Source organism: Leptinotarsa decemlineata, unplaced genomic scaffold (genome assembly GCF_025532065.1).
Source record: "Leptinotarsa decemlineata unplaced genomic scaffold, Ldec_3_MD MMD2_tig00000133_RagTag_RagTag, whole genome shotgun sequence".
In the NCBI taxonomy this organism is placed as follows: Eukaryota; Metazoa; Arthropoda; class Insecta; order Coleoptera; family Chrysomelidae; genus Leptinotarsa; species Leptinotarsa decemlineata.
Window position 1 is genome coordinate 1228450 of NW_027412542.1, and position 23521 is coordinate 1251970.

At 32.3% G+C, this 23521-nt stretch overlaps 1 protein-coding gene across 4 annotated transcripts in view; it reads left to right on the forward strand.

Moving 5' to 3' along the window:
* Nucleotides 1–23152, forward strand: part of SPoCk (Secretory Pathway Calcium atpase) — an 88282-nt gene extending 65130 nt beyond the window's left edge. For all 4 annotated transcript variants that reach the window (XM_074172493.1, XM_074172496.1, XM_074172495.1 and 1 more), the window contains exons 4-12: nt 1287–1548; nt 4331–4568; nt 6578–6873; nt 8005–8527; nt 12679–12994; nt 13053–13194; nt 16935–17126; nt 17664–17901; nt 19113–23152. In XM_074172493.1, the coding sequence (XP_074028594.1) occupies nt 1287–1548; nt 4331–4568; nt 6578–6873; nt 8005–8527; nt 12679–12994; nt 13053–13194; nt 16935–17126; nt 17664–17901; nt 19113–19234 (2329 nt within the window). In that variant the 3' untranslated portion in view covers nt 19235–23152. The remainder of the gene's footprint in view (nt 1–1286; nt 1549–4330; nt 4569–6577; nt 6874–8004; nt 8528–12678; nt 12995–13052; nt 13195–16934; nt 17127–17663; nt 17902–19112) is intronic.
* Nucleotides 23153–23521: the final 369 nt, after the last annotated feature.

Here is a 23521-nt window from a genome sequence, read left to right on the forward strand (position 1 = left end):
TTATTAACAAATGAGTCAAGAGTATAAAAAGAAGTGTGAATATTGATAAGAAACGATTTCAAATAATTGGATTTTGAAAAATATTGATCCACAAACACGCACAGGCAGAATTAATGTATTGGGTTACAATTTTATAGGACTAGGTTTTGAGAGTTGAAGTACTTATATTTTAATCTTTGATGAGATTGGTTAGCCCAAAAATTAGTAATCAGGTTTGACCACCACCGCCAAACCTATGAAAGGCACTGAAAGTCACAGCAACCACAAGTCAACTACCTGCCTTATAAGTCCGAACTCCGACTAGAAAAGACTGTATTCTCCCGGAGGAGGAAATACTAAGAGGAGATAGCTGTTGGTACACGGATAGTTGAAAGACACATTCAGGTTCTGGTGCAAGTATATACAGTCGCAGATCCAGAATAGAGACCTAAGCGACTGCAGTTTCATGGGGAAATCTAAGCCACTTATTTGTGTGTGGAGAGATCCACGTAAACCAACCTCAATCATAAATCAATTCAAACATTCTCGAACAGTCAAGCGGTTCTCTCACCACGCAACGTTCAAGTTGGTAGTAAACTGCAAAAAAACTCAATAGGAGACCCAACATATTGTTTCTGGTCTGGATTCCTGGCTACACTGGCCTAGAAGATAAACAAGCTGCTGACCAGAATTTGTTGTTGGCGTTGCTTCAGGCCCTGCAAGACAAACACTGAATACCTGGAGAGCAAGAGGTATTTCTATTTTCTGGCAGAGCACATACTTGATGCTTGCCCCATTACGGATCCAATTAGGTCGCATCATCGGACCTGAGAGATCAGCCACCAATAATAATTAATAGGATTCGTTGATCGGTCGAATTTGAATATGCGTGTGTTACAATAAACCTTAGCGGTCTCTTCAGTCTAAATTCACATCATTGTTTCAGTTTATTCAAATGATGAGTTGAATCATGTCACTCATGTAGTTCAAAAACTTAAACTGTTAGATATTTATACAAGTAAGAAAAGATTTCAAATTACGTCAGTACTCAAAACAGAAATTCAAAATTTTTTAAAACGCAGTTTGTGATTTCCATACAAACTTCCACAGGCAAAATTACTTTTGGCATACAAAAGACCTGTCAAAATCATAGAACGTTGTAACTAATTAATCATCGATCCATTGAGAAGAGAAAAATAAATTTCTAGAATGATCTAATGATTTGTCACTTCGATCTCTGGCTAGTTCACAAAAACCGTTCTAGTTGTGTCATTCCAATCTCTGACTAGTTCACAAAATTCTTTCAGCTTGAGAGAATCGACGCCGGACAGTTTCCTCGCTCGGGAATTGGTTCCTGGCGATGTGGTATTCCTGAATGTCGGTGACCGAGTTCCTGCAGATATACGTATATTTGAAGCAACTGATCTCACTATCGACGAAAGTTCTTTCACGGGTGAAACGGAACCGGCAAAGAAGAACACTGATTCTGTCATCAGACCAAATGGAGCACATTCCTCGAACACCAACATCGCCTTCATGGGCACCCTAATAAGATGTGGCGTTGGAAAAGTAAGATTATTACTGAAATATTTCGAATTGATACCTGATTCAGAACTGTTAACATTGTGTTAAGATATTGTCATCAATAGCAGTTTAATGTCATTACAAATAATCATCATAAAACATTAGACTTGGTTTTTGTACTGACACAGACCATGTTTACGTAAGCATATACCATTTATTTTATGACAGTTGTTGTTCTAACGTCCATTCTTTGGAAAGTATTTGCATGGAACAAGCATAACTACACATCTAACTCTATGAAATCCGTCCCTGACTACCATCTTTGTCAACACAACTCATTTAACTAACTGTTCGTAAATTCAGTCAGATAGTTTAAGGAAAAAAAGTTGCTCCAAGGAATTCCCATTTTATTATTAATTTACTGACCCCTTGGTGAAAATTAAACACAATATTCTTGACAATAAAACAATTTTCACACTCAAAAGTTTACTAAAGGCGCGTTTTGCTAAACAATATCATTCGCAGTCAAACTGGTACATTGAAGTATTTTAGAATGCATTTTATACAACAGTAGTTACAGAATATAATTAGTTCATAATGAGAATTCTAGGTACACAGGTGGATTTTAAGAAAAAGTAACTACCATACTACCAATAAGGATGAGTGAGAAACTTCTTGTTGGTCTTTTAATAAGGAATTTCATTGTTTTCGTTTATCGATTTCCAGGAATTCCGACAGGTCCAATTCATGCCTTTTATTTTCTTAAAATAATATACTATAGTTCATGTTGAAATCGTGATTGTTCTCTAAAAGTTGGCAAGCTTAGGTAGAATTAAGCTTCATCAGTTCAAATTCTTTTGTGTTCCGAAATTTCTAGACATTCTGGCTATATAAACTTTTAGCTTACAGACACCTGATTTAGTCAAACATTGATAAAGACAATCTGGCATTGGAATATTGGGTTCTATTTGTTCTATTTGGTTCTATTTGTACATTAGAACCTATGTTGTTGTGATCAATGATTACAGATCAGCTCCCTGAGTTGTCACTTCATTAGTAGCCCTTCTTTTTGTAGAAAATTTAAAAAAAGGACAATTTATGAATTTTATTTTTTATGCGAAAGTCATGCGCCTATAAAAAAAACATAAAGACCTACTCAGAAAGGATTGAGGATTTCAAAAATTAGTGACTTATCATTTTTCTATTTAAAATGATTTAGTACAAATCCCTCACGAACAAGAATAAAAAATTATGCTGTGAAGCATATGCTTTTTTTCTGGGGCTGGTACAATAACACTACCTTCCAGTATGTGAATTCGGTATCTGTAGGTTTTCTGAGTAACTTTTTTCATTCATTCACTTGTAAATTCAGAGACTGTTTCCAGTGCTTTTTCAATTTTATCTCTCATTATTGGAAAATAGTCATTCACTTCATAGGTAACTGTCCAATATGCCAATGAATCTGAAATTCAAAATATTAGAATGCTAATTTGTAAAAAAAACATTTTTCTGACCCGACTTGGAAGTGAATTAATAAATGGGTTAAACAATAAGTGATTTGTGATTTCAGGTCACAATAAGTTTTCTTTAATAATTCGCGTCCTTATATATTTCACTTTCATACTTCATTGTTTATTAATGTTTATTTTTTTGTAATATTATCTTCCTTTTCAATCAACTTATATGAATATTTTGACCATGGACTTTCAAGTGGAAGTTTGAACCTCTATCAGTCACCAATCACTTTCAAACAAATCATCAGGGTACGCTTAGAGCAAAGCTCTAATTATGTATCTTAGAAATCTAAGGGAATGTCTAAGAGAAAGTTCTGATATTTACTTTTCACAAAGTCAGAGCCATGAATTGTTTTTCTCAACGCTATTTTTTAAAGCCAAATTTTTTCTAATTACAGAATCCTTTTCGATTTACAAAACCACAATCACGCATGTTATGATTCTTGGATTCAACAGATATGAAATTCAGGTGATTGTTTTTGTAGTTGCCAATATCAGTCACACCTAATTCAGAAATTTATAGGGCATTCATTTTTATCACAAATCAATAAGCGTGTTCCTTCATACAGATTATTACTGTAAAATCCCATTCATGAAATGATTTATTTTCACCTGCAATTGTATTTACTTTTAATTTGTCTGTTGAAAGTTCAAATAATCGTTATTCTAAAGACATAAAAATAGTTCATGAATATTACTAGAGAAAAGAGAATTGAAACTATCTTTGTTAACACTTTTATTTGTAACTAACGTTACTGCAGTTTCGTCCTATATGGACATTTTCAAACTTATACATTAGACTAAAACATGCAAACTGCAGTAACGTTAGTTACAAATAAAAGTGGTAAAAAACATAGAAAGTTTCAATTCTCTTTTCTCCATTATGATTTCGTACCACATAGTAACGGCTACATCCATCAATTTATTGAATATTACTGGAGTTTTTTCCAACACCAAACCGTTATTCAAACCGATCAAACTGGAGTTTGATACTCCTCTTGAAGATGATCACTTGGTGATCGAAACACGTGTCGATGTGTTAAAATAACGGTTTGGTGTTGGGAAAAAACTACAGTAATATTCATTACTACACCAAAGGTCCCAAACAATGCATCACAAATATATAAAAAGAGTTCTTCAAAGATAAAATAGATTACTAAGAAACTTCAATGGTTGAGAAGTCAGTGTAGACAAATAATTATTTATTGTTGTACTTGGTCGTTAGTCAAATTCACTTTTATCCACTTTCACTTTTTTCCACAAGAAATATAGTTCCTTCGTATTATTTTTGTTAATTATTTTAATTTTTCCAGGGAATAGTTGTAAGCACAGGTACAAATAGTGAATTTGGATCTGTGTTCAAAATGATGCTGGAAGAAGAGGCGCCAAAAACACCATTACAAAAATCCATGGATAAATTAGGAGCACAACTCTCCATGTATTCGTTTGGAATAATCGCTTTAATCATGGTTATAGGATGGATTCAGGGTAAATTAATAATGGAAATGTTGCAAATCGGCGTCAGTTTGGCTGTTGCAGCAATTCCCGAAGGTGAGAAAGTTAAATTGTATATTGAGGGGATGTAGACGGAACAATACAACTCACGTTAATTATTAATTGACGGTTATGTTGGAGCATGTATTAATAATAAGTAAGTGGAATGTTGAATGAATCATTTTAGGGTATCTTAACGATTTTGTTCACAACAGTGTCATTTGATATCATTGAACTTCTTGTTTTGAATATGTGCCATTATGAAAGTAGTATATTGCAATTTGAGTTAGGTATATATATGACTTCATTCATAGGTAGTTGGTGGAGGTTTTTATCCTTATTTGTAAGAACTTTATTGCTAGAGCTGTACTCAAGCCTATTCTCATTGTCTCAGCTGCTCAAAAGTCCATCCTCTCATACCTGGGCAGATGTTTCCTCTTGACATTTTGACGTCTTATACTCTGATTCAGAAATGTTCTTAAGAAGCTGTCATCGATACAGCTTGTGGTAGATGTTGAAAATCTTGGCGCGAGGGTTGGAAAATCCATTGATGATTCTGCTCTTAGATAGATAGATAGATATTTATTTAATCTCTTATGGTTGCTATACAACATGAGATAAGTCACAGTACATAAAGAGGGAAAAATTCTCGTTATATAAACATTAAGAAAAAAAAACATCACAAACATTCTAGTTGTTACAAATTGATTAGGAATAATAAGAATAGAATAAAATAAAAAATATTTAAATATAAACACATGTCTAAATACATTGAAACAAAACTGCCTAGTCGCTATGTTTTTTATACTTATCTAATGAATAAAAGGCATGGCGGATGAGAAACTTTTTCAAAGATAGTTTGAAATGTTTCATATTGGTGATGAGTTTCAAGTCTTCAGGCAAAAAATTTTACAAATGTGCTCCAGAATATAGAGGGCTCTTTATATGTTGCTTTTTTTGCAAGTGGTGCAAATGGAAGTCATTCTTCTGTCTGGTATCATATTCATGGTAGTCACATTATCTGAATGTTAGAGAATGTAAGTCTTATCAAATATTAAACTGTATTCATGCACAAGTGCATAATAATACATTGTTTTTTTTAAATTACTAGTAATGAGGTTCCTAATAATGTGTTGTGTTGTACATGGAAAACCGTAGTTTGGTAGTTGAATGTAATGGAATTACATCAGTTCCTCATGATAAGGATCTAAGTGTTTCACAAGGTTCTGTCTTGGGTCCTTTGTTATTTATTTATTTATTTTTCAACGGACAAGCCAATTTTTACAAATATCTTTTTATAAATTGTACATGTGCTTACAAACTAAAGATACATCAGATGTTTTTAATCGATTTTTTGAAGTATAATAATGATGAATTGAACAATTCCAGGTTAAGATGGTAATGATTTGCTGATTTCAATATCCTACATATTGTTTCATTCTGACCATAATTGGTTCTACAAAAAGGAATTTTAAAAATATCACTATTTCTGGTTCTTCTATCATTCACATATTCATCAATGACTTGCCTGAATTTGTATCAGATTGTCAATGTATGCTGAGCATACTACAATCACTGTTGTGAGATAAACGAAAATAAGTTATCGTTGAAAATAAGTTTATTTATTGACGAATTTAGTAGTTTGTGTCAACGTAACAAACTAATTTTCAATGAATCCAAGTCAATATAGATGATGTCATTCGTTAAGAGTGTGCAGTAAACTTAATTCAGCTTATTATTCAATGAAACAGTTGAAACAATTTTTGGGTTGTGATATTTTATGATCCAGTTTTACTTTTTGATGATGTCCTGGTGAAGTGAAATTCAATACTTGTTAAAAAACAAGTTCAATTCGACCCAACGTTTTAGTTTTGTATAAAACCCTATTCATGATCCCTAAATCATTTCAGTTTTATCATTACCTCATCTCTACGTGTTGCATGAGCCAATTGTTGTCTTATTCTTCTAAACATTCTTGGGGAGCTCAAATTCTTGAAAGTGTTTTTTTAAGTAATGAAAAAAGATAACCATTATGAAATCGAAGTAACTTTTGATCTTTTCTATAGGTTTGCCAATCGTCGTGACAGTAACATTAGCATTGGGTGTAATGCGAATGGCAAAGAGGAAGGCAATAGTTAAAAAATTACCAACGGTAGAAACGTTAGGCTGTGTTAATGTGATATGTTCTGATAAAACAGGAACAATAACTAGGAACGAGATGACTGCCACTGTGCTGGTTACGTCTGATGGATATATAGCAGAAATTACGGGTGCTGGTTATAATGATCATGGACAAATATTACTACGCACTAAGTATGATTTTCCAGATAAGGCTAGAGAAAGTATACACGCATTGTTGGAGGTAAGAAAAAAAATAGCTCTTTTTCGATAAATTATTTGCTTTTTTCTTATATTGAAGTAGTGCTTATTTGGCAAAGCAATGATGTTAACACTTTTCAAAATAATTCATGTGAAATGTAGTTTCATCAATTAAAATTTTTGTATCTAAAGACCTACTCAAGGAATTTTGAGTATAATATTCTTCAACTCGTAACTTGGATAAGTATATGATGTCATTTTAGAGGAAAAATTTCACACATGCATCCATATTATTTGTCACAGTTGGTGTTAAATCTGTCACAGTTGAGTTTGATGTTGGTGAAATGTTTTCTGGAAGAAAGGACCGTAATGGTTAAGAATTTTGTTTGGAGCACAAATATTTCTATATGTTGACCATTTTATGTATTTATCATTAGTGCCAGTTGTCAAAACATAGTTGGCGTTTGTAGTTTCCATTATTGAATTTGGTGTTAAACTCAGTTTTCTCAATATCAAATTGAAGTTACATCGTAAATAATGACAACTGACACTAATGACAGATTCACAGAGTAGCCAACTAAGAAAAAATACATGAACTCCAAATTTAATTGTTAACAGATATGCCCATTATAGATTATTAGATTACATTTACTGCTTGTGTTTCAAATGTGTAAATATACAACATTTTTGGGAAAACCAGATTGTATGTTTCAAGTTTTCAGCTCCAACATTACAAACATATGTTTTCTTAATGTAGAGTGGTGATTGAACTTTATTCTGTGAAAAATATTCCTGAATACTAGTTTAGTGTTTGGCACTTGACTGTACTTAAGTTGTTTTAAAACCAGTTTTTGAATAACTTTGCATTTGTATTGGGAGGCTATTCATTTTTGGCTGATAAAGATGTAAACAGGAAAATTATTTCGGTAGTTCCATCTGAAACTTTATCTTTTTGTCAGCTTAATATTTTCATCAAGTTCACTATGTATCATTGTGATACTTTTACGTCATCTTCCAGATGTCTTTCATCTACCTAATTTCTCATTTTTTTCTTTGTCATCGGTGTCATACCACATAATAGGTAGTACAACTTGCAAAATATACTGTGAAAATATGTGAAAAGTTTCAATACCCCACATTGTCAAATACTGAAATATGACTCATTCCTTTTCAGACTGGGGTGGTATGCAACAATGCAACAATAAAAAATGACACTCTGACTGGACAGCCCACCGAAGGAGCACTGTTAGCTGCAGCAATGAAACACGGAATGGACATTGTAGCTAACCGCTATATCAGACTGAAAGAATACCCTTTCAGCTCCGAACAAAAAATGATGGCTGTTAAATGCATTTCGAAATATGACGACTCTAAGGATGAAATCTACTTCGTTAAAGGAGCAATGGAAAAAATTTTACCTAAGTGTACAAAGTACAGTTGGAATGGCAATCTGCAGTCTATGACGGACAGTAAGAAGGCAGAATTCATAGCCGAAGCGCACGAAATCGCTAAAAAAGGGTTGAGAGTTATCACAATGGCAAAAGGAAGTACTTTACAGGACCTAGTTTATTTGGGTATTGTAGGTATCTGCGATCCACCAAGACCCCTTGTGAGAGAAGCTGTTACAATATTGAAGGAATCTGGGGTACAAGTAAAGATGGTCACTGGAGATGCTATGGACACAGCTATTGCTATTGGTGAGTATTTGTTCGTATTTACTGAATATTCTTGATTTGATAAAAATCATCAATTACTTCAATACTTTATTATATCATAATAAATGTGATACATTGCCAGTATCAGTAATGATCAGCTGGATATTAAACAAAGATGCAGATCTCTAAAACACATTATTCTGTATGGAGTACATTCTTCTCTGTTGAAAACTGTCTTGTTTGTAGAATTTGAATTCAATGGTCACTTAGTAGATAATCAATGACCATTAGATTACTAGGTGTTATTTGATTAGATAATTCATAATCAATTGGTGTTTTTCAATTATGTTTTATACATGTTGGTAAAATATTGTTCAAATGAACATAATTCATGGATGATTCATATTTATATCTTCCAATATCCATGACATAAATACCAATCAGTCTAATGATATCTGTGAAATCATAACACTGCTTGACATAAACCTCAACCACCCCAACAATTTTGTCTCTTGTCTGAAAAATAGCATTGTATTCTGGTATATTGTATTATTCAAAGATAAGATCGAATGCCATTCAATTGAATATAGATAACAATATTGTTCAGGACACCCAGATAATAACAAATCATTTTGCTGAGTATTTTAATAGTATTCCAACAATACTTTCGAACAATATAAAAGAACTATTATATGAACTCACACTTAAAGATTTCAATCCTTTTACTTTTTCCTTCAAACCTGCTCTAGAAACAGACATAACACGTATAATAAGTAATCTAAAAACTACACATACTACTGGTAATGATGATATTAGCTCTAGTCTGTTAAAAAAGTGTTCAACATATATTGTTAAACCATTAACTTGTGTGATTAACAGCTCTTTGGAGGAAGGAATCTACCCTGAAATTCTGAAAGTCGGTAAAATAAAACCCATAAATAAAACAGGTGATAAAACTCAGGTTGAAAATTTCAGGCCCATCACTGTTCCCAGTGTGTTTGCAAAAGTTTATGAAAAGTGTGTGGCACACATGGTAATTTCTTTTTTTGATCTTTATAAACTCTTTAATGCAAATCAATTTGGCTTTAGAAGAGGGCGGTCAACAACGCATGCCATAATAACATTTCTTAATGAACTATATAATAATCTAGATGAAGGAAAGAGAACCCTGGGTGTTTTCTTGGATCTTAGTAAGGCATTTGATTTGGTTAACCATAAAATCCTACTAGATAAATTAGAAAAGTATGGATTTAGGGGCATTCCATATAAATGGTTTGAAAGTTACCTGGGCAATAGAACACAATATGTTGAGATAGACAAGTTTAAGTCTATTCACCGTAATTATACCATGGAAATGCCACAAGGTTCTATTCTGGGACCATTGCTTTATATAATATATGTCAATGATTTTGCAGGTGATGTTGTAATGTATGCAGATGATACAACCTTACTGGTAAATGGACCAAACATCTCCGCTACAGTTGACTCTGCTCATATAGAAATATTGAAAGCACAGGATTGGTTCTCCAAAAATAAATTAGTTTGCAATGATAAAAAATCCTCTTTTGTAAGATTTAGTTATGCACCAAAAGGGTATGATCACAGCTTACTTTTAAAAGTATCAAATGGTTCGTTAAAACAAGTAACATCAGTTAAATTCTTGGGACTTAACCTCTCAGAAGATTGTAAGTGGAATCATCACATTCATGAAATGTGCAAAAAAATATCACCAATGTGCTATTGCCTGTATCAACTTGATAAAATTGTGGACAAACCTGTATTACTTATGTTTTATCATGCACATGTTCACTCTTTAATCTCATATAGCATATCAGCTTGGGGTTTATCTAGTGAAACGCAAAGGGTGTTTATTTTACAAAAGAGAGCTGTCAGAAATATTCAAAGAGTAAGTAGACGCACGAGCTGTAAAGAACTATTCAAAATCCTAAAAATTTTAACCTTACCTTGCATTTATATTTACCAGATACTGATGTTTGTAAAATCAGACAGACAATTGTTTGCTTCATTGAATAGAAACAAATACAGTACAAGAAATTCAACTTTATTGGAAATACCAATTCACAGACTGGCCAGGATCGAATCAAGTCCTTTTTATATGGGTATCAAATTATTTAATAAATTGTCAACTCGTGTTAGAGAAATGTCGCTGAGAGAATTCAAACCGTATGTGAAACAACTTTTAATTGACAAAGCCTATTACTCTGTTGATGAGTATTTGAAAGATCCTATGTAATGTATAATTGGTTAATGCCTTCATGGGTTGATTAGAATGCCAACACAATTACCAAATGTGGCTCAGTTCATAATTATATTTAATTTTGATGTACCTACGATTTCAATCATATAATCGACTGTTTCAATCAACGGGGTTTTCTATCTATATATTTAGATTTTATTTTATCTATCATATTTATTTTTTATTTTTATTATTGACTTATTCTATGTCATCATGTTATGATCGTTATGAACGAATAAATATTATTATTATTATTATTTATCTTCCCTGAAAAACAGCCACATTTCAGTAATAACCATACCAAGCTAATCACAAGTTTGGTCAATCTTTCAACTTTTTCAATTAGTTGCATATAGAACAAACAGACATCCATTTATAACATTACAAAATGATTGGTCATTGCTTCCAACTGATGTGACACTTATAATTTTGTCATACACTCTTGCAGTATTCTCCATTCTGATTACTAGTTCCAGTTAACTCTTACTTCGATCCAATTAATCTCTCTCTTACTTTCCTTTTGAGAGCAGTATTCTCTTTTTTTAGAGTTTGCGTTCCAGCCAGGACTCTTTTTTCGTTACGAAAAATTCATCAAATTTTTCAGGCATGAATAAAACAGTATTTTCCAGATCCTTTAAACATCTGATATCATCAGAAGACGACATCTTTAGACTTTAGGATAGGACCATTTCAGTGATAATACATTATTGTTTATCCTGGCACAGTTAGAACATTTTATAGATCCATCAACAATCACACATAATTTTTAGCACTACATACTACTTACATGTTTTTCATTTATTTTATTGCAATATGCCCAGATTTAATTTTGGGAGCTCATGTTTGGCATTTAATCTCTTAACCCAATCTTTCTTCCAGTTGTGCATCTTTTTCTAACAACAATTCTTCATACATTGTGTGTAATGTATAACACTGGTAAATTCTTACTTTATTTTGAATGCAACACTCTGTTTGTTCAATTATTGGCAACCAATACTTTTGCTACTGAACAGAAGATGTAAAATTTCATGGCGAGAGACAACTTTGTCAAAACTAGCTTCTGGATTACTTGTATTTGTGGATTGGTCTTCACTGGAACCACGAAAAGAAGTGTAAGTACCTGGATCCATATATACAAGAGAAACTCTCACTTCAACAAAGCTGCAGTAGCGGAATATGCACTCGGAGAAGACATTTTAAGATACCGAAGTGCTCGGTAGAACTAAAAGCTACTATTCAAGACTATTATGTGAGGCAATGGAAATTCAGAAGAACAGATATAAGAAGAGTGGATTAACATAAATAAAATCTGGCTACCTGCACTAAATTATAGACGAATCTGGTCATTTAATGAAACAAAGAGAAACGAAACCACGCCCACTACCTGAATAAAACTGCAGACTCAAACCTTGAATGATGCAGTATGTGCTGTGAAGATAATAAAAAAATGTCTACCGCAATCGTAGACGAAACGTAAGACTTGCAGACCACGGGCAACAAACCCAGAAAATAGTTTGACGCAAAATAGAAGGTGTGACATTTAGATGACTCCGACTGTATGAAGTTTTTTTTTGAAAAAAAGTGGAACTGAAAATACCAATCAATAATTATGACTCGTGTGCGTTACGCTAACTTGTCTAGCGAAAACGCGCCTCGAGAAATCGTAATTTTTGTTCTGGTGTTGGGAAAGTGTTTTCAATAGATTCATTTTACATCAGAGGTTCCAGTACAAACCAACCAATCAATAAGTTTCAGCAGTTTTTTTTTCAATCTGCCCCAATTCAATTATCATTTGACTTATACACTATACACACCTGAAATCCTTTTACAGACCAGTTTACAACTTTTTTGAGTAGTTGTAACATAGTCTATATTCTTCTATTTTCTCAAAATGTATGCGGTATACATATACATAGAAATTAATGTGATTTTTCAGCTCAATTGATTGGCCTCGAAACTTTGCCTAGCCAAGTGATATCTGGGGAGCAATTGGATTCATTTACGGAAACAGAATTGGACGATGCAACTCCTCGAGCCACAGTCTTTTATAGAGTTTCTCCAAAAAACAAACTTTCGATAGTCAAGTCTTTACAGAGAACTGGTCATATCGTTGGTATGACTGGTGATGGAGTCAATGATGGTGTAGCTTTGAAGAAAGCTGATATCGGCATTGCAATGGGAAAGAACGGTACAGATGTATGCAAAGAGGCGGCAGATATGATACTCGTTGATGATGATTTTTATACTATAATGTAAGTTTTATTTCTCAAAAAAAACTTGTGTGAAAAATTGAAGTATTTTTTGTTACAGAGCTGCCATAGAAGAGGGCAAAAGCATATTTTACAACATCAGGAATTTTGTTAGTTTTCAACTTTCGACTTCGATAGCTGCCTTGTTGTTGGTAGGACTCGCTACAATGATGGATATACCCAACCCCTTGAATGCCATGCAGGTAAGAATACGCAACTACAATTCTCTGGATAACTCCTGAAGTGAAACAGGCCAGTCTCGATTTAAAGAGTAGGCATTGGTTATGTAAAAATATAGGCAACGAAGATTCTCGTGCTGCATACAAAAAAGCGAAGAAAGACTATGAATCATTAATAAAAGCTTCAAAGTTGAATTTTTACGAAAATGTAATTAAGAATTCTAACAATAAAAATAGAACAGTTTGGAACCTAGTTAACAAAGAAACCAACAGGAAAAAAATTCATTCAAAGAGATATTACTCTCAACTATAATAATAAAGTAATCACAGACAGAGATCATGTTGCGAACATATTTGGAGACTATTTCTCTTCAGTAGTAGAAAATAGCTCAGCAGACCTTTTTGGCGACAATAGATCATCCGTATGCACGGTTTCTGGAATTGAATCGAATACTTTTTTCTTTATGCCCGTTAACGAATGTGAAATTGACGCAGTAATTAACAATCTAAAAAATAAAAAAAGTACAGGAATTGATAATAATCAGTGAGAATTTTAAAAGAAATTAAGTTACACATTTCAAAACATTTAGCTTATTTGTTGAATCTATCAGTCACAAGTGGCAAATTCCCTTCTATTCTAAAAACAGCCATGATCATACCAGTTCATAAGAAGAACGATACATCGGATATTACAAACTATCGCCGCGTGGCCCTGCTAAGCATTTTCTCAAAAATTTTTAAAAAGGTTGTGAATGAGAGAATATTGAGATTTTTATCAAGGTTTAAGATCCTGTCCGATTCTCAACATGGTTTTTGCAAAGGCAAGTCCACTCAATCAGCTACTTGGAGATTCTTAGAAATTATATACGCTTCTTTAGATAGGGGTAAGCATGTTGCAGGAGTATTCTTCGATCTGTCACATGCGTTCGGTTGTCTAAATATTAAATTCATCGAGAGCAAATTATATAATCTAGGATTTAGAGGGGACTTCCTAGAACGGATCATTGACTTTCTTACAGATCGTAGGATGTTTGTCAAGATTAAAGATATGAAATCAGACTATCACAATATATGTTCTGGAGTTCCTCAAGGCTGTGTGTTAGGTCCGCTGATCTTTCCATTGTTTGTAAATGATCTGCCTACTTATTTCACCAGTAATGAACATGCTCTCACTCTTTTCGCAGATGACACGTCTTTAGCTGTATCAGCAGAGAGTCAGGAGGAATTAAAATCAAAAACAGAGGAATTAATATCACTGTTCTTAAATTGGTGTGAAAGGAACAATCTGATTGTAAACTTGACCAAAACAAAATATATCTATTTTAATTTAAAAAACATCTGAAAAAGCAATCGCTTGCCTTACTAATCAATGGAATGGCACTGGCATGCACAAGTTGTGCAAAATTCCTTGGCGTTCATGTAGACAACTGTTTGAAGTGGTCTGACCATATCACAGTTGTTTGTAAAAAAATCAATCAAGGATATTATGCAATCTCAAGAATTAAGAATTGTATGCCTTTACGCGCCATTTTAGATGTATATTACAGTCTGGTCTATAGCCATCTAAGTTATAATGTGATCCTATGGGGAAACAGTGTTGACAAAGATAGGGTTTTCATTGCTCAAAAAAAAGTTGTTAGGAAATTACTAGGCATCCCTTGGAGGGAATCATGCAAGACATTTTTCATTAGTCATCAAATTTTAACCTTTCCCTGCATCTATATCTTTAAAATACTTTTATATGTTCGCGAATGTATAACAGACTGTACTAAGAACTCATTCTATCATAGCTACCCAACTCGATATGCAGAGGAGTTGAGCATTCCTAAACATAAAACTATAAAATTCGAACATTCTCCCAAATATATGGGAATAAAATTATTCAATCGTTACCAGACCATTTCAAACAGATGAACACTGTAGCATTTAAAAAAGCAGTTAAAACATTGCTTCTTTCTAAGGCCTACTATAGTATTGGCGAATTTCTCTCGGACCATTTCGACTGAATGGGTTCATGCGGCTTTGGCATGACATATTCAATTTTTATAACTACAATTGTTTTAATTTTTGTAATTCTGACTTTGTTGTATACATTTTTATTGTATTATTTTTATCTACTGATCTACAATTTTATCGTTTGATGTGATTTTTATGTGCTTAATACTGACCTATCCTATACGTTTGTCAACGTCTTTGAGGATGAATAAATATTATTATTATTATATTATTATTTTTTTGTTGTGAGATTCCGCCTTTTTACTCGTAATTTTTTGAATATTGTTTTTAATCATTGAAGGCACTGAATGTTCATAGAGATTTTCTCATAATCATCCGTTCAAACTGTCAATAAGCCATAATTATATCACACTCAATAGGCTACTACACGTCACACTATATATATATATATATATATATATATATATATATATATATATGGCATATACTTTGCCAATATTACTCGATACAGAGTTTTGACATGTCACTGAATACATTAAAGAACTGGGTTTCAAAATTTAAAAAAAAAATTGTTAGGGCACGATTAATATTTCAATTTCTGAATTTATGCATAAAGCATAAAGAAAATAGAAATTCAAAGGTGTCATGATAGACAAAGCATTGTAAGCAAGTTTTCAATTTCAATTTAAACGTGCCTATTGGAGCTTGTTTGATAAAGTCTGAAAGAGTGTTGAACAATATGGTACAAGTGAGTTTTTCATTTGTAGAGGTTAACCTTTTATTGGGAATAGAGATATGGGATTGAGATCTTGTTCTAGTCAGATATTTGTGGATACCTCCGTTAAGTGATTATAAATGCATATGCGTTTTTAGGTGGACTAACTCATTGTAAATTATTGCTTGAACTAAGTGTACCATGGTTCACAGCTTCCACAGTTGTTGAAACCACATGTTGAAGTTGGTCATCATCAACCTTTGGTGCTCGCCGTTGACAGTGATGACCTGGCCAACGTCGTTCTCAAAGAAATATAGATCGATAACGCCGCCAGACCAAAATCCATACCAAACAGTGACTTTCTCGGGATGCATTGGACGATCTTGTGTCTCATGTGGATTGGTATTGTTCCATATTTGACAATTTAGTTTGTTTACATAGCCATTCATCCAGAAATAGGCTTCATCGCTGAAGATTATTTTTCGATGGAAATTAGGGTCAGTTGCCAACTGCTCCAGAGCCCATTCACCGAACACACGTCATTTTCTATGGTCAAAATTCATTAAGTTCTGGTCTGCGAAAGGCCGAGTTCTTGTGAGTGACGCGAAATCGACTGTCTCAGATTTTCCTGTACACTCTCACAGACAGCGGCGTGTTTTTGGCCGATCCTGCGTTTCGTCGATGTACGGGTGTTGGTCGATCGTTTACTGAACGACCAACAACCAGCGGACTCTCAAATTTATCCACCACATTGCGAATAGTCCTCTCCGTAGGACGATTATGGCGCCCGTAAAATGTGCGTAGCACGCGGAATGTTGTCTGAAGAGAACACCCATTTTGATAAACAATTTTCATATCATAACAAGATGGCCGTTATCAATTGTCAAAGTTCGGAAGTCCCTGTTGGGAAATCCTTTACATCAAATTATATAAAATAACCACTAGATCCTTCAAAACTACTCAATTGAAAGGAGAATGTTTATTTGTCAATTTGCGATATATAAAGCCCCAGATATTTACCAACAACATGCCTTTATCACTTAAAACTCTATGATGATCGTTACATATATGAATAACAAATGATTTTTTATAGATTTTATGGATCAACATCATTATGGATGGCCCACCAGCCCAGAGTTTGGGTGTGGAACCTGTAGAAGAAGACGTTGTGAAACAAAGAGCCAGAGATACCAAAGAGCCAATGATCACGAAAAGGCTTATTTTGAATGTTCTTTTATCTTCATTAGTCATTATCTCAGGTACCTTATGGGTTTTCCAGAAGGAAGTGAGTACTGAATTTTACAGTACATTATTTAATAACTGCCATGAAATGAGATCAAGTCAAATATGCTAAAAACATAAATGATGGTTAAAGTTTGAATGCTTGCAATATAAGGGGTGTACTTAAAAATCTTTCCAATTATAATATATGTTTACAACAAATTATCACTGAATTATCTCGAAAAAATCATCAGGTCCCAATTTGAACAATCCGTCAATTTCAAAATGAAAACAATAATTGTTCATCATGTCATGTTTTTAAGTGACTCTATTGACTACAGAAATTCATCATTGTATGAACATGCAATGATAATAGTTTGGAAATATTTTGAAATCTTTTCAAAAATTTTTCAATTATATATTCAAATTATTCATCCAATAATTCAAAACTGCAGTATTTTGAATGTGACAAAAAAATTATTGGCAAATTATCAAAAAACTAGAGGGGAAGATTTGAAACTCTCTTACATTGTAATTATTTCTATCTATAACCAACTTTTAGTGATTTTTACTAGTTAATTTTAGGCTGTCTTTTTTTCAGTTAAGTTCAGAAGGAATTACAGCCAGAGATACAACAATGACGTTTACCTGCTTTGTGTTTTTTGACATGTGGAATGCCCTGTCATGCCGATCACAGACTAAAAGCGTCTTCAGTATTGGTCTTTTTTCTAACAAGATGTTCCTGCTTGCTGTGTCTTTATCAATAATCGGACAAATGCTGGTGGTATATGTACCACCTTTACAAAGCATTTTTCAGACAGAGTCCCTAACTGCCTGGGGTAAGTCGTTCAAATAATTTTGGTCTGTACAGTCTTTATTTTCCATATTTCAACTGAATATCAAAGAAATAGACGGGTTTTATATTTTGCAAAAAAACTAATTACTGTAAGTTTGAAAAATTGTTGATCTTGGATGCAAGTGGCCAATAGGCCAACTATGATGGTCAGGAAAAATATTTTAATAACATTAAACTTGTTTTGTAATTCAAATCATATTTTCAAAGTTCAAGTACCTACCGTTTATATATTTTCATTTTTGTACCACCCAAATGTTTATCATTATCTATTAAATATTCAAAATTCAAATAAAATATATAAAATAGAATGAGCTCGTTAGCTCAAATATAATCCTGAATACGCATGTGTTTCATTATTTGGAATTTTAACTTCGTTCTGAATTAGAATGCTTAATAGCGCAAGCAATCTTCTTGTGAGAGATCTTTTATAACCTCAAAACAACTTATGAACAACCATTTTTCACTTTGTGACTTTCTGCGATTCAACATTGTCTGTGTCATCACATAATTATTTTTCTCCTAATCAACTTATCAATATTACTGGAGTTTTTTCCCAACACCAAATCTTTATTTTTAACACCTTGACACGTGTTTCGATCACCAAGTGATCATCTTCAAAGAGGAAGATTAAAACTGTTTTAATCTTTCTGTTGGGAAAAAACTCCAGTAATATTCATTGCAGTTTTAATCTTCCTATTTGAAGATGATCACTTGGTGATCGAAACACGTGTCGAGGTGTTAAAAATAACGATTTGGTTTTGGGAAAAAACTCCAGTAATATTCATTACTACACCAAAGGTTCCAAACAGTGTATCATAATCAACTTATCCACTAAATTTGAAGGATACATATTAGTTTCTATGTCTGTCCAACTATATCTATCTCTGAGTTCTATCATTTATTTGAAAGTAGTTGTTTTGAGAGGGCTTTTTTTTCCCGTTTGTATCTGATAGTATACATTTTTGTGAAGAGTTTATTTTGAAATTGATTGCTCTTTAACTTCCTTTGGTGGTTTCCCACTTTTTTTTTATAAAGAAGGAGAAATACTAAGCCAAAACCTTTTCCCCAATGTGGTCAAATTATTCGTTTTTGCTTTGTCAAGATACCATAGTTCAATTAGTGAAATTATTTTCAGTTATACACATATTGTGAATGGATGCATTTATTATTTACTATAAATACCTTTTTTTTCAGATATGGCGTTTTTGACCGGTCTTTCTTCGTCGGTATGGATAATTTCCGAGATAAAAAAACTTATTGAAAGGTACTGCGAAAGTAGGTGCAAAGGTAAAAAAACTCCCTTAGAATACGTATGACAAGAGAGGGGGCTAGGGGCGAAAACCCGCTGCAACTAGCTGCTTCCCATTTTTGCCCCTCAAGTTAGTCAGCCCCTAACCCTTTAGAATGTGCAACATATTAATCCGCAGAAAGCGCCTAATATATTTCGAAATATGTAATCTGAATGTTGTCTATTCAGCCTCGAACAAAATTTTGCACTTGGATATATGCTTGTCTAGCACATACAACTCGTGAGTTAACTGTCAACTTTTTATTCACTTTTGTCTATTAATATTAATGGAAATATCAAGTGTAACTGAGAAGCTTGAGTGAACATTTCAGATATATTAGTAAGTAAAACAATTTTTTTTCTCGATTTTGATGGTACTCTTAGATGTATAACTCATATTTCTGTCGTAGTTGTCAAAATGTACTGACACTGATGAGCACTGGCAAATAGGATTGGCAAATACTGTTTGACAAAATATTCAGAAGCTATTTTGCGACAGTTAAATTACTCGAAATAATAATAACTGAAAATCTATTGTTTAATGAATTGTCATTGGTTTTTTGATGAAGTTTCCACCTGTTTCACTTTTAATAAAGAAGCTCTCTCAATGGTGGTAACCTAGATTTTTTTCATGCGAAATCCGAGAATAATAAATTCTACAACATCGCTCACTACTCTCTAGATTTCCTGGGATATATTGGCCAATACGCTTCTATTATTCATGTCGTTCAGATGTGTACATTAAGATTCTGTAAACTGTAATTTCTTCAAAAATTCAAGTCTTACCAGTTGAGCAAAATTGTAATTTTGTTCAATAAATTACAATTATTATTATAATTATTTATTCAAGTCTTATTATACCTTGTTATAGTTATTGGATACTTATCAGTTCATTTGTTTCAGAAAACATTTCTTGGTGAATTTGTATTCAAGAAGGATAAGTGAACTTTTCATGTTTATGTTATGTCTGGTACTGACTTCTCTTGTTCAAATATATAGTCACTTCTCCACAGCACCAGACATCAAAAATTCTCTAACGCAAATAAATTAAGAAAGGTTTCCGAAGCACAGAATACATATCTGATAACTATACCTCATAGTTTCATTTACTATCAGCATGATTTAGTTGTTTGCTTTTCCAATAATTACTGATTATGTTTTGACTAGCTAATTTCATTCATTTCACATCATTGAGAGAAACTACATTGAACATAATGTAATTTTACTGAAGTGTTAATGTACAATATTAGTTAGCAAATTTGAAGTATAGTTTCCAGCTAACCTATACAATTCATTAAAAACATATCAAAAGTAAAATTTGTACTCTCCTATTTGACAGTTCTTTATATAAGTATAATCGTTTTAAGTCTAAAAAATCTGTAGTATTGCAAATTTTAGAAACCCCTTTATTGAGATTGCACATATCTCACCCAATAAATATTTAGAAATTTCATCAGATTTTCCATCGTTAGATACGGAAAAATATAGTTAGACTATACTCTACTATATGAATTGCAAATTAAGTTGAAGTATTTTATTTGTTGCATCATTTGAAGTGGTCCATTCACAGGATAGTAACATGAATATTTATGTGAACCAGGACCATATGCCTTGCACAAAATTTATAAAAAGTAATTCTATCAGAGACACTGAGAAATAATTATTGATTAAGGGATTACATTGTTGAGGTTTCTTTCCACATAAGTCATAGATATAAGGTAAGGAAAGAATAAAGGCTGCAAAAAAAAATGAGATTTCATTTTGAAAAACAACATAATTATCAAAACGAATATATATTGTAGGACGTAGCCAGTTCTAAAGAAACCGTTGGAAGCTGTAAAACGTGTAGTTAAATTCCCGTTGAGAACACTTATAGAGAGATGTAGACAAATGAACACGTGTGACAATTATTTGACAAATAAAATGTTATAATTTTCAAGCAAGTTGAACAAAACTACTGTGATATTTTTTATATGGGAACACATAGAAGTTTAGGTACGCCCTGAGTGGTTCATAAGTAAAAAGATCAAATTTGTACATCGTTTTGAGCAAATGTTGTAAATATCGATTTGAAAAGTGAATTTCAAATGATACGGCGTCCTTTGGTCTACTTAAAAAAATCTCTATTCTCGGCCACTCCAAAAGATGCAACATACAATAAATCTGAACTTTCAACTCAATTTTGTAAATTTTCTACAATAATGTTTACATTTAGTTAGTGCTATATTGAAATAAAGGAAATGTAGAGAATATAGTGATTTAGATAAATTTTTCAAGAAACTTGAAAACTGACTGGAAAATAGAAAAGTAAAAAATGTTGTGCCGAAATTGATATTATTATTTTAATTGAGAAATTTCCAAATTAAAAAATTTTTGGTTTGGTTTTTATAATAAACACCCTATTCAAGTATGGCTAAATAAGCATCAATCATGCATTTTTGCAAAACATTTTTAGAGGTCAGTAAACCACTTTATAGAATCGTTGTTTCCACACAAAAAATTTCATTGTGCTGTTCATTTTAGGGTGTTCTGAAGCTTCACTGGAAATTTAGTCAGAATCAAAGAATTCACTATATTCTTCACGTTTACCAAAATAAAATCAACAAACTATTGAAAATTGTGAAACTTGGATACATCAAAAATATTTGGGAAAATGTTTGCTCAATTTTTTTTAGTAATTTCAGGTACTTAAGAATATTTATAAATTCTGTAAATAGTCCAAATATTTGATTTTCTCATTACTTTAATTGGGTGAGTATTTAAATGTACTTTGATTTTGATTGTGTTACTGCTTAATATGTATAATTTTGACTGACACTTCAAAGAGGAAATCATTTGATGCCATTGACGGCTTTTTATCATTCAAAAAGAATTAACAAGGATTTTATATCAATATCGAATGCATATCTAGATTTCTTATGTAAACTATAAAATATTCTTGTACCGATAAGTTAACAAAATCAGATATGCAAGATAACGCATTTTTAACAAATGTAATTAGAAATACAAAACTCTCAATTTGTAAAATTGATTCGTCTGTAAAATCATTCTCATTTTTTACATGCTTGCACATTTTTTGGGATTGCTTGTATATTTTGCAGCTGATTGTATGTATTAATTTATTTATTTATTTCGTGTTATATGATGAATTTTATGTTTAGCACTAAGGAATAAAACTCATTATTTGATATTCGGAATTGAATTCAGGCACCATATCTAGGTTTCTATACAGTGTATCTAGTCTTATTAAATGTTTGTTTATTCTACATTGATAAGGCCAATATACTATAGTTATCCATATCACCCATCGACGTAATATTCGTCTGTTTCAGCTTGTTGAAAAATTGAAAATGCCCTCCATAATAATTGATATTAAACATTTGACTTCTCAAATTTTTTTCAAAAAATTTGGTACCTATTATTAAAGTATTTGCAATACCGATTTTGGATTTGTAGTTGAAACTTGCCATATTAGCTAAAACATACTTTTCAAATATTTTTTCTTTTATTTTTTGGAAGTCTGGCCTATGTAAAATCAATGTAGATAATTTCAAAATTTTACTGAAGTGACAATTTCGACTGAAGTAGAAAAAAGCAAATTTGTAATCTGATGAACAACTTTCCCAACAATAAAATAAAAATATTAGTAATTGAAGTTTTCATTGATAAATTGCTACAATCACCATATCGTTATTTAATATGTTGTGCTATAGTCATATGTATTCTACTTGAAAAAGTAAACCCTTTTATTTCAAATTGCACCTTGATATTTGAATAGCTTTAATACTTTCCAGTTGATGTTGGTATGAAAATTCTATGAAATCACTGTGGTGCATCTCAACAGGCATTATTTGTGCTGTGAAAATACATTTTGATTTGCTCATTTTAATTAGGTGAACTCTAGGAACAATTGTTGAAAGAAAAAATAAAAGATTATGTTCAAGAAGTTTTTTCATTTTATTGAAACCCATTCCCTAATAATCTCAGGTCCGAAGTGGGAAAATATGTTCTTGGCTATCCTGGGTTCAAAAAAACAATATTTTTTACCATGTACCAACCTATCAGCATTACAGTTATGAAAAAGTGTTTCACAAATTTTCGTAGGACTCCGATGCGAACAAAATGGTTTGATGAGAAATTTTGATATCTGCAAGTAGTTTTGGGAGTTGTAAATACAATTAGACTTTCCTATATTCATTGTTACCTTCCGTACTATTGAAGAAAGAGAAAAACTAACTATTTTCACATTTTTCTGAAAGAGATGAAAGGGGTCTCATAAATTCATTTTTAATTTTTCAAAAAAGACCTGGAAAAA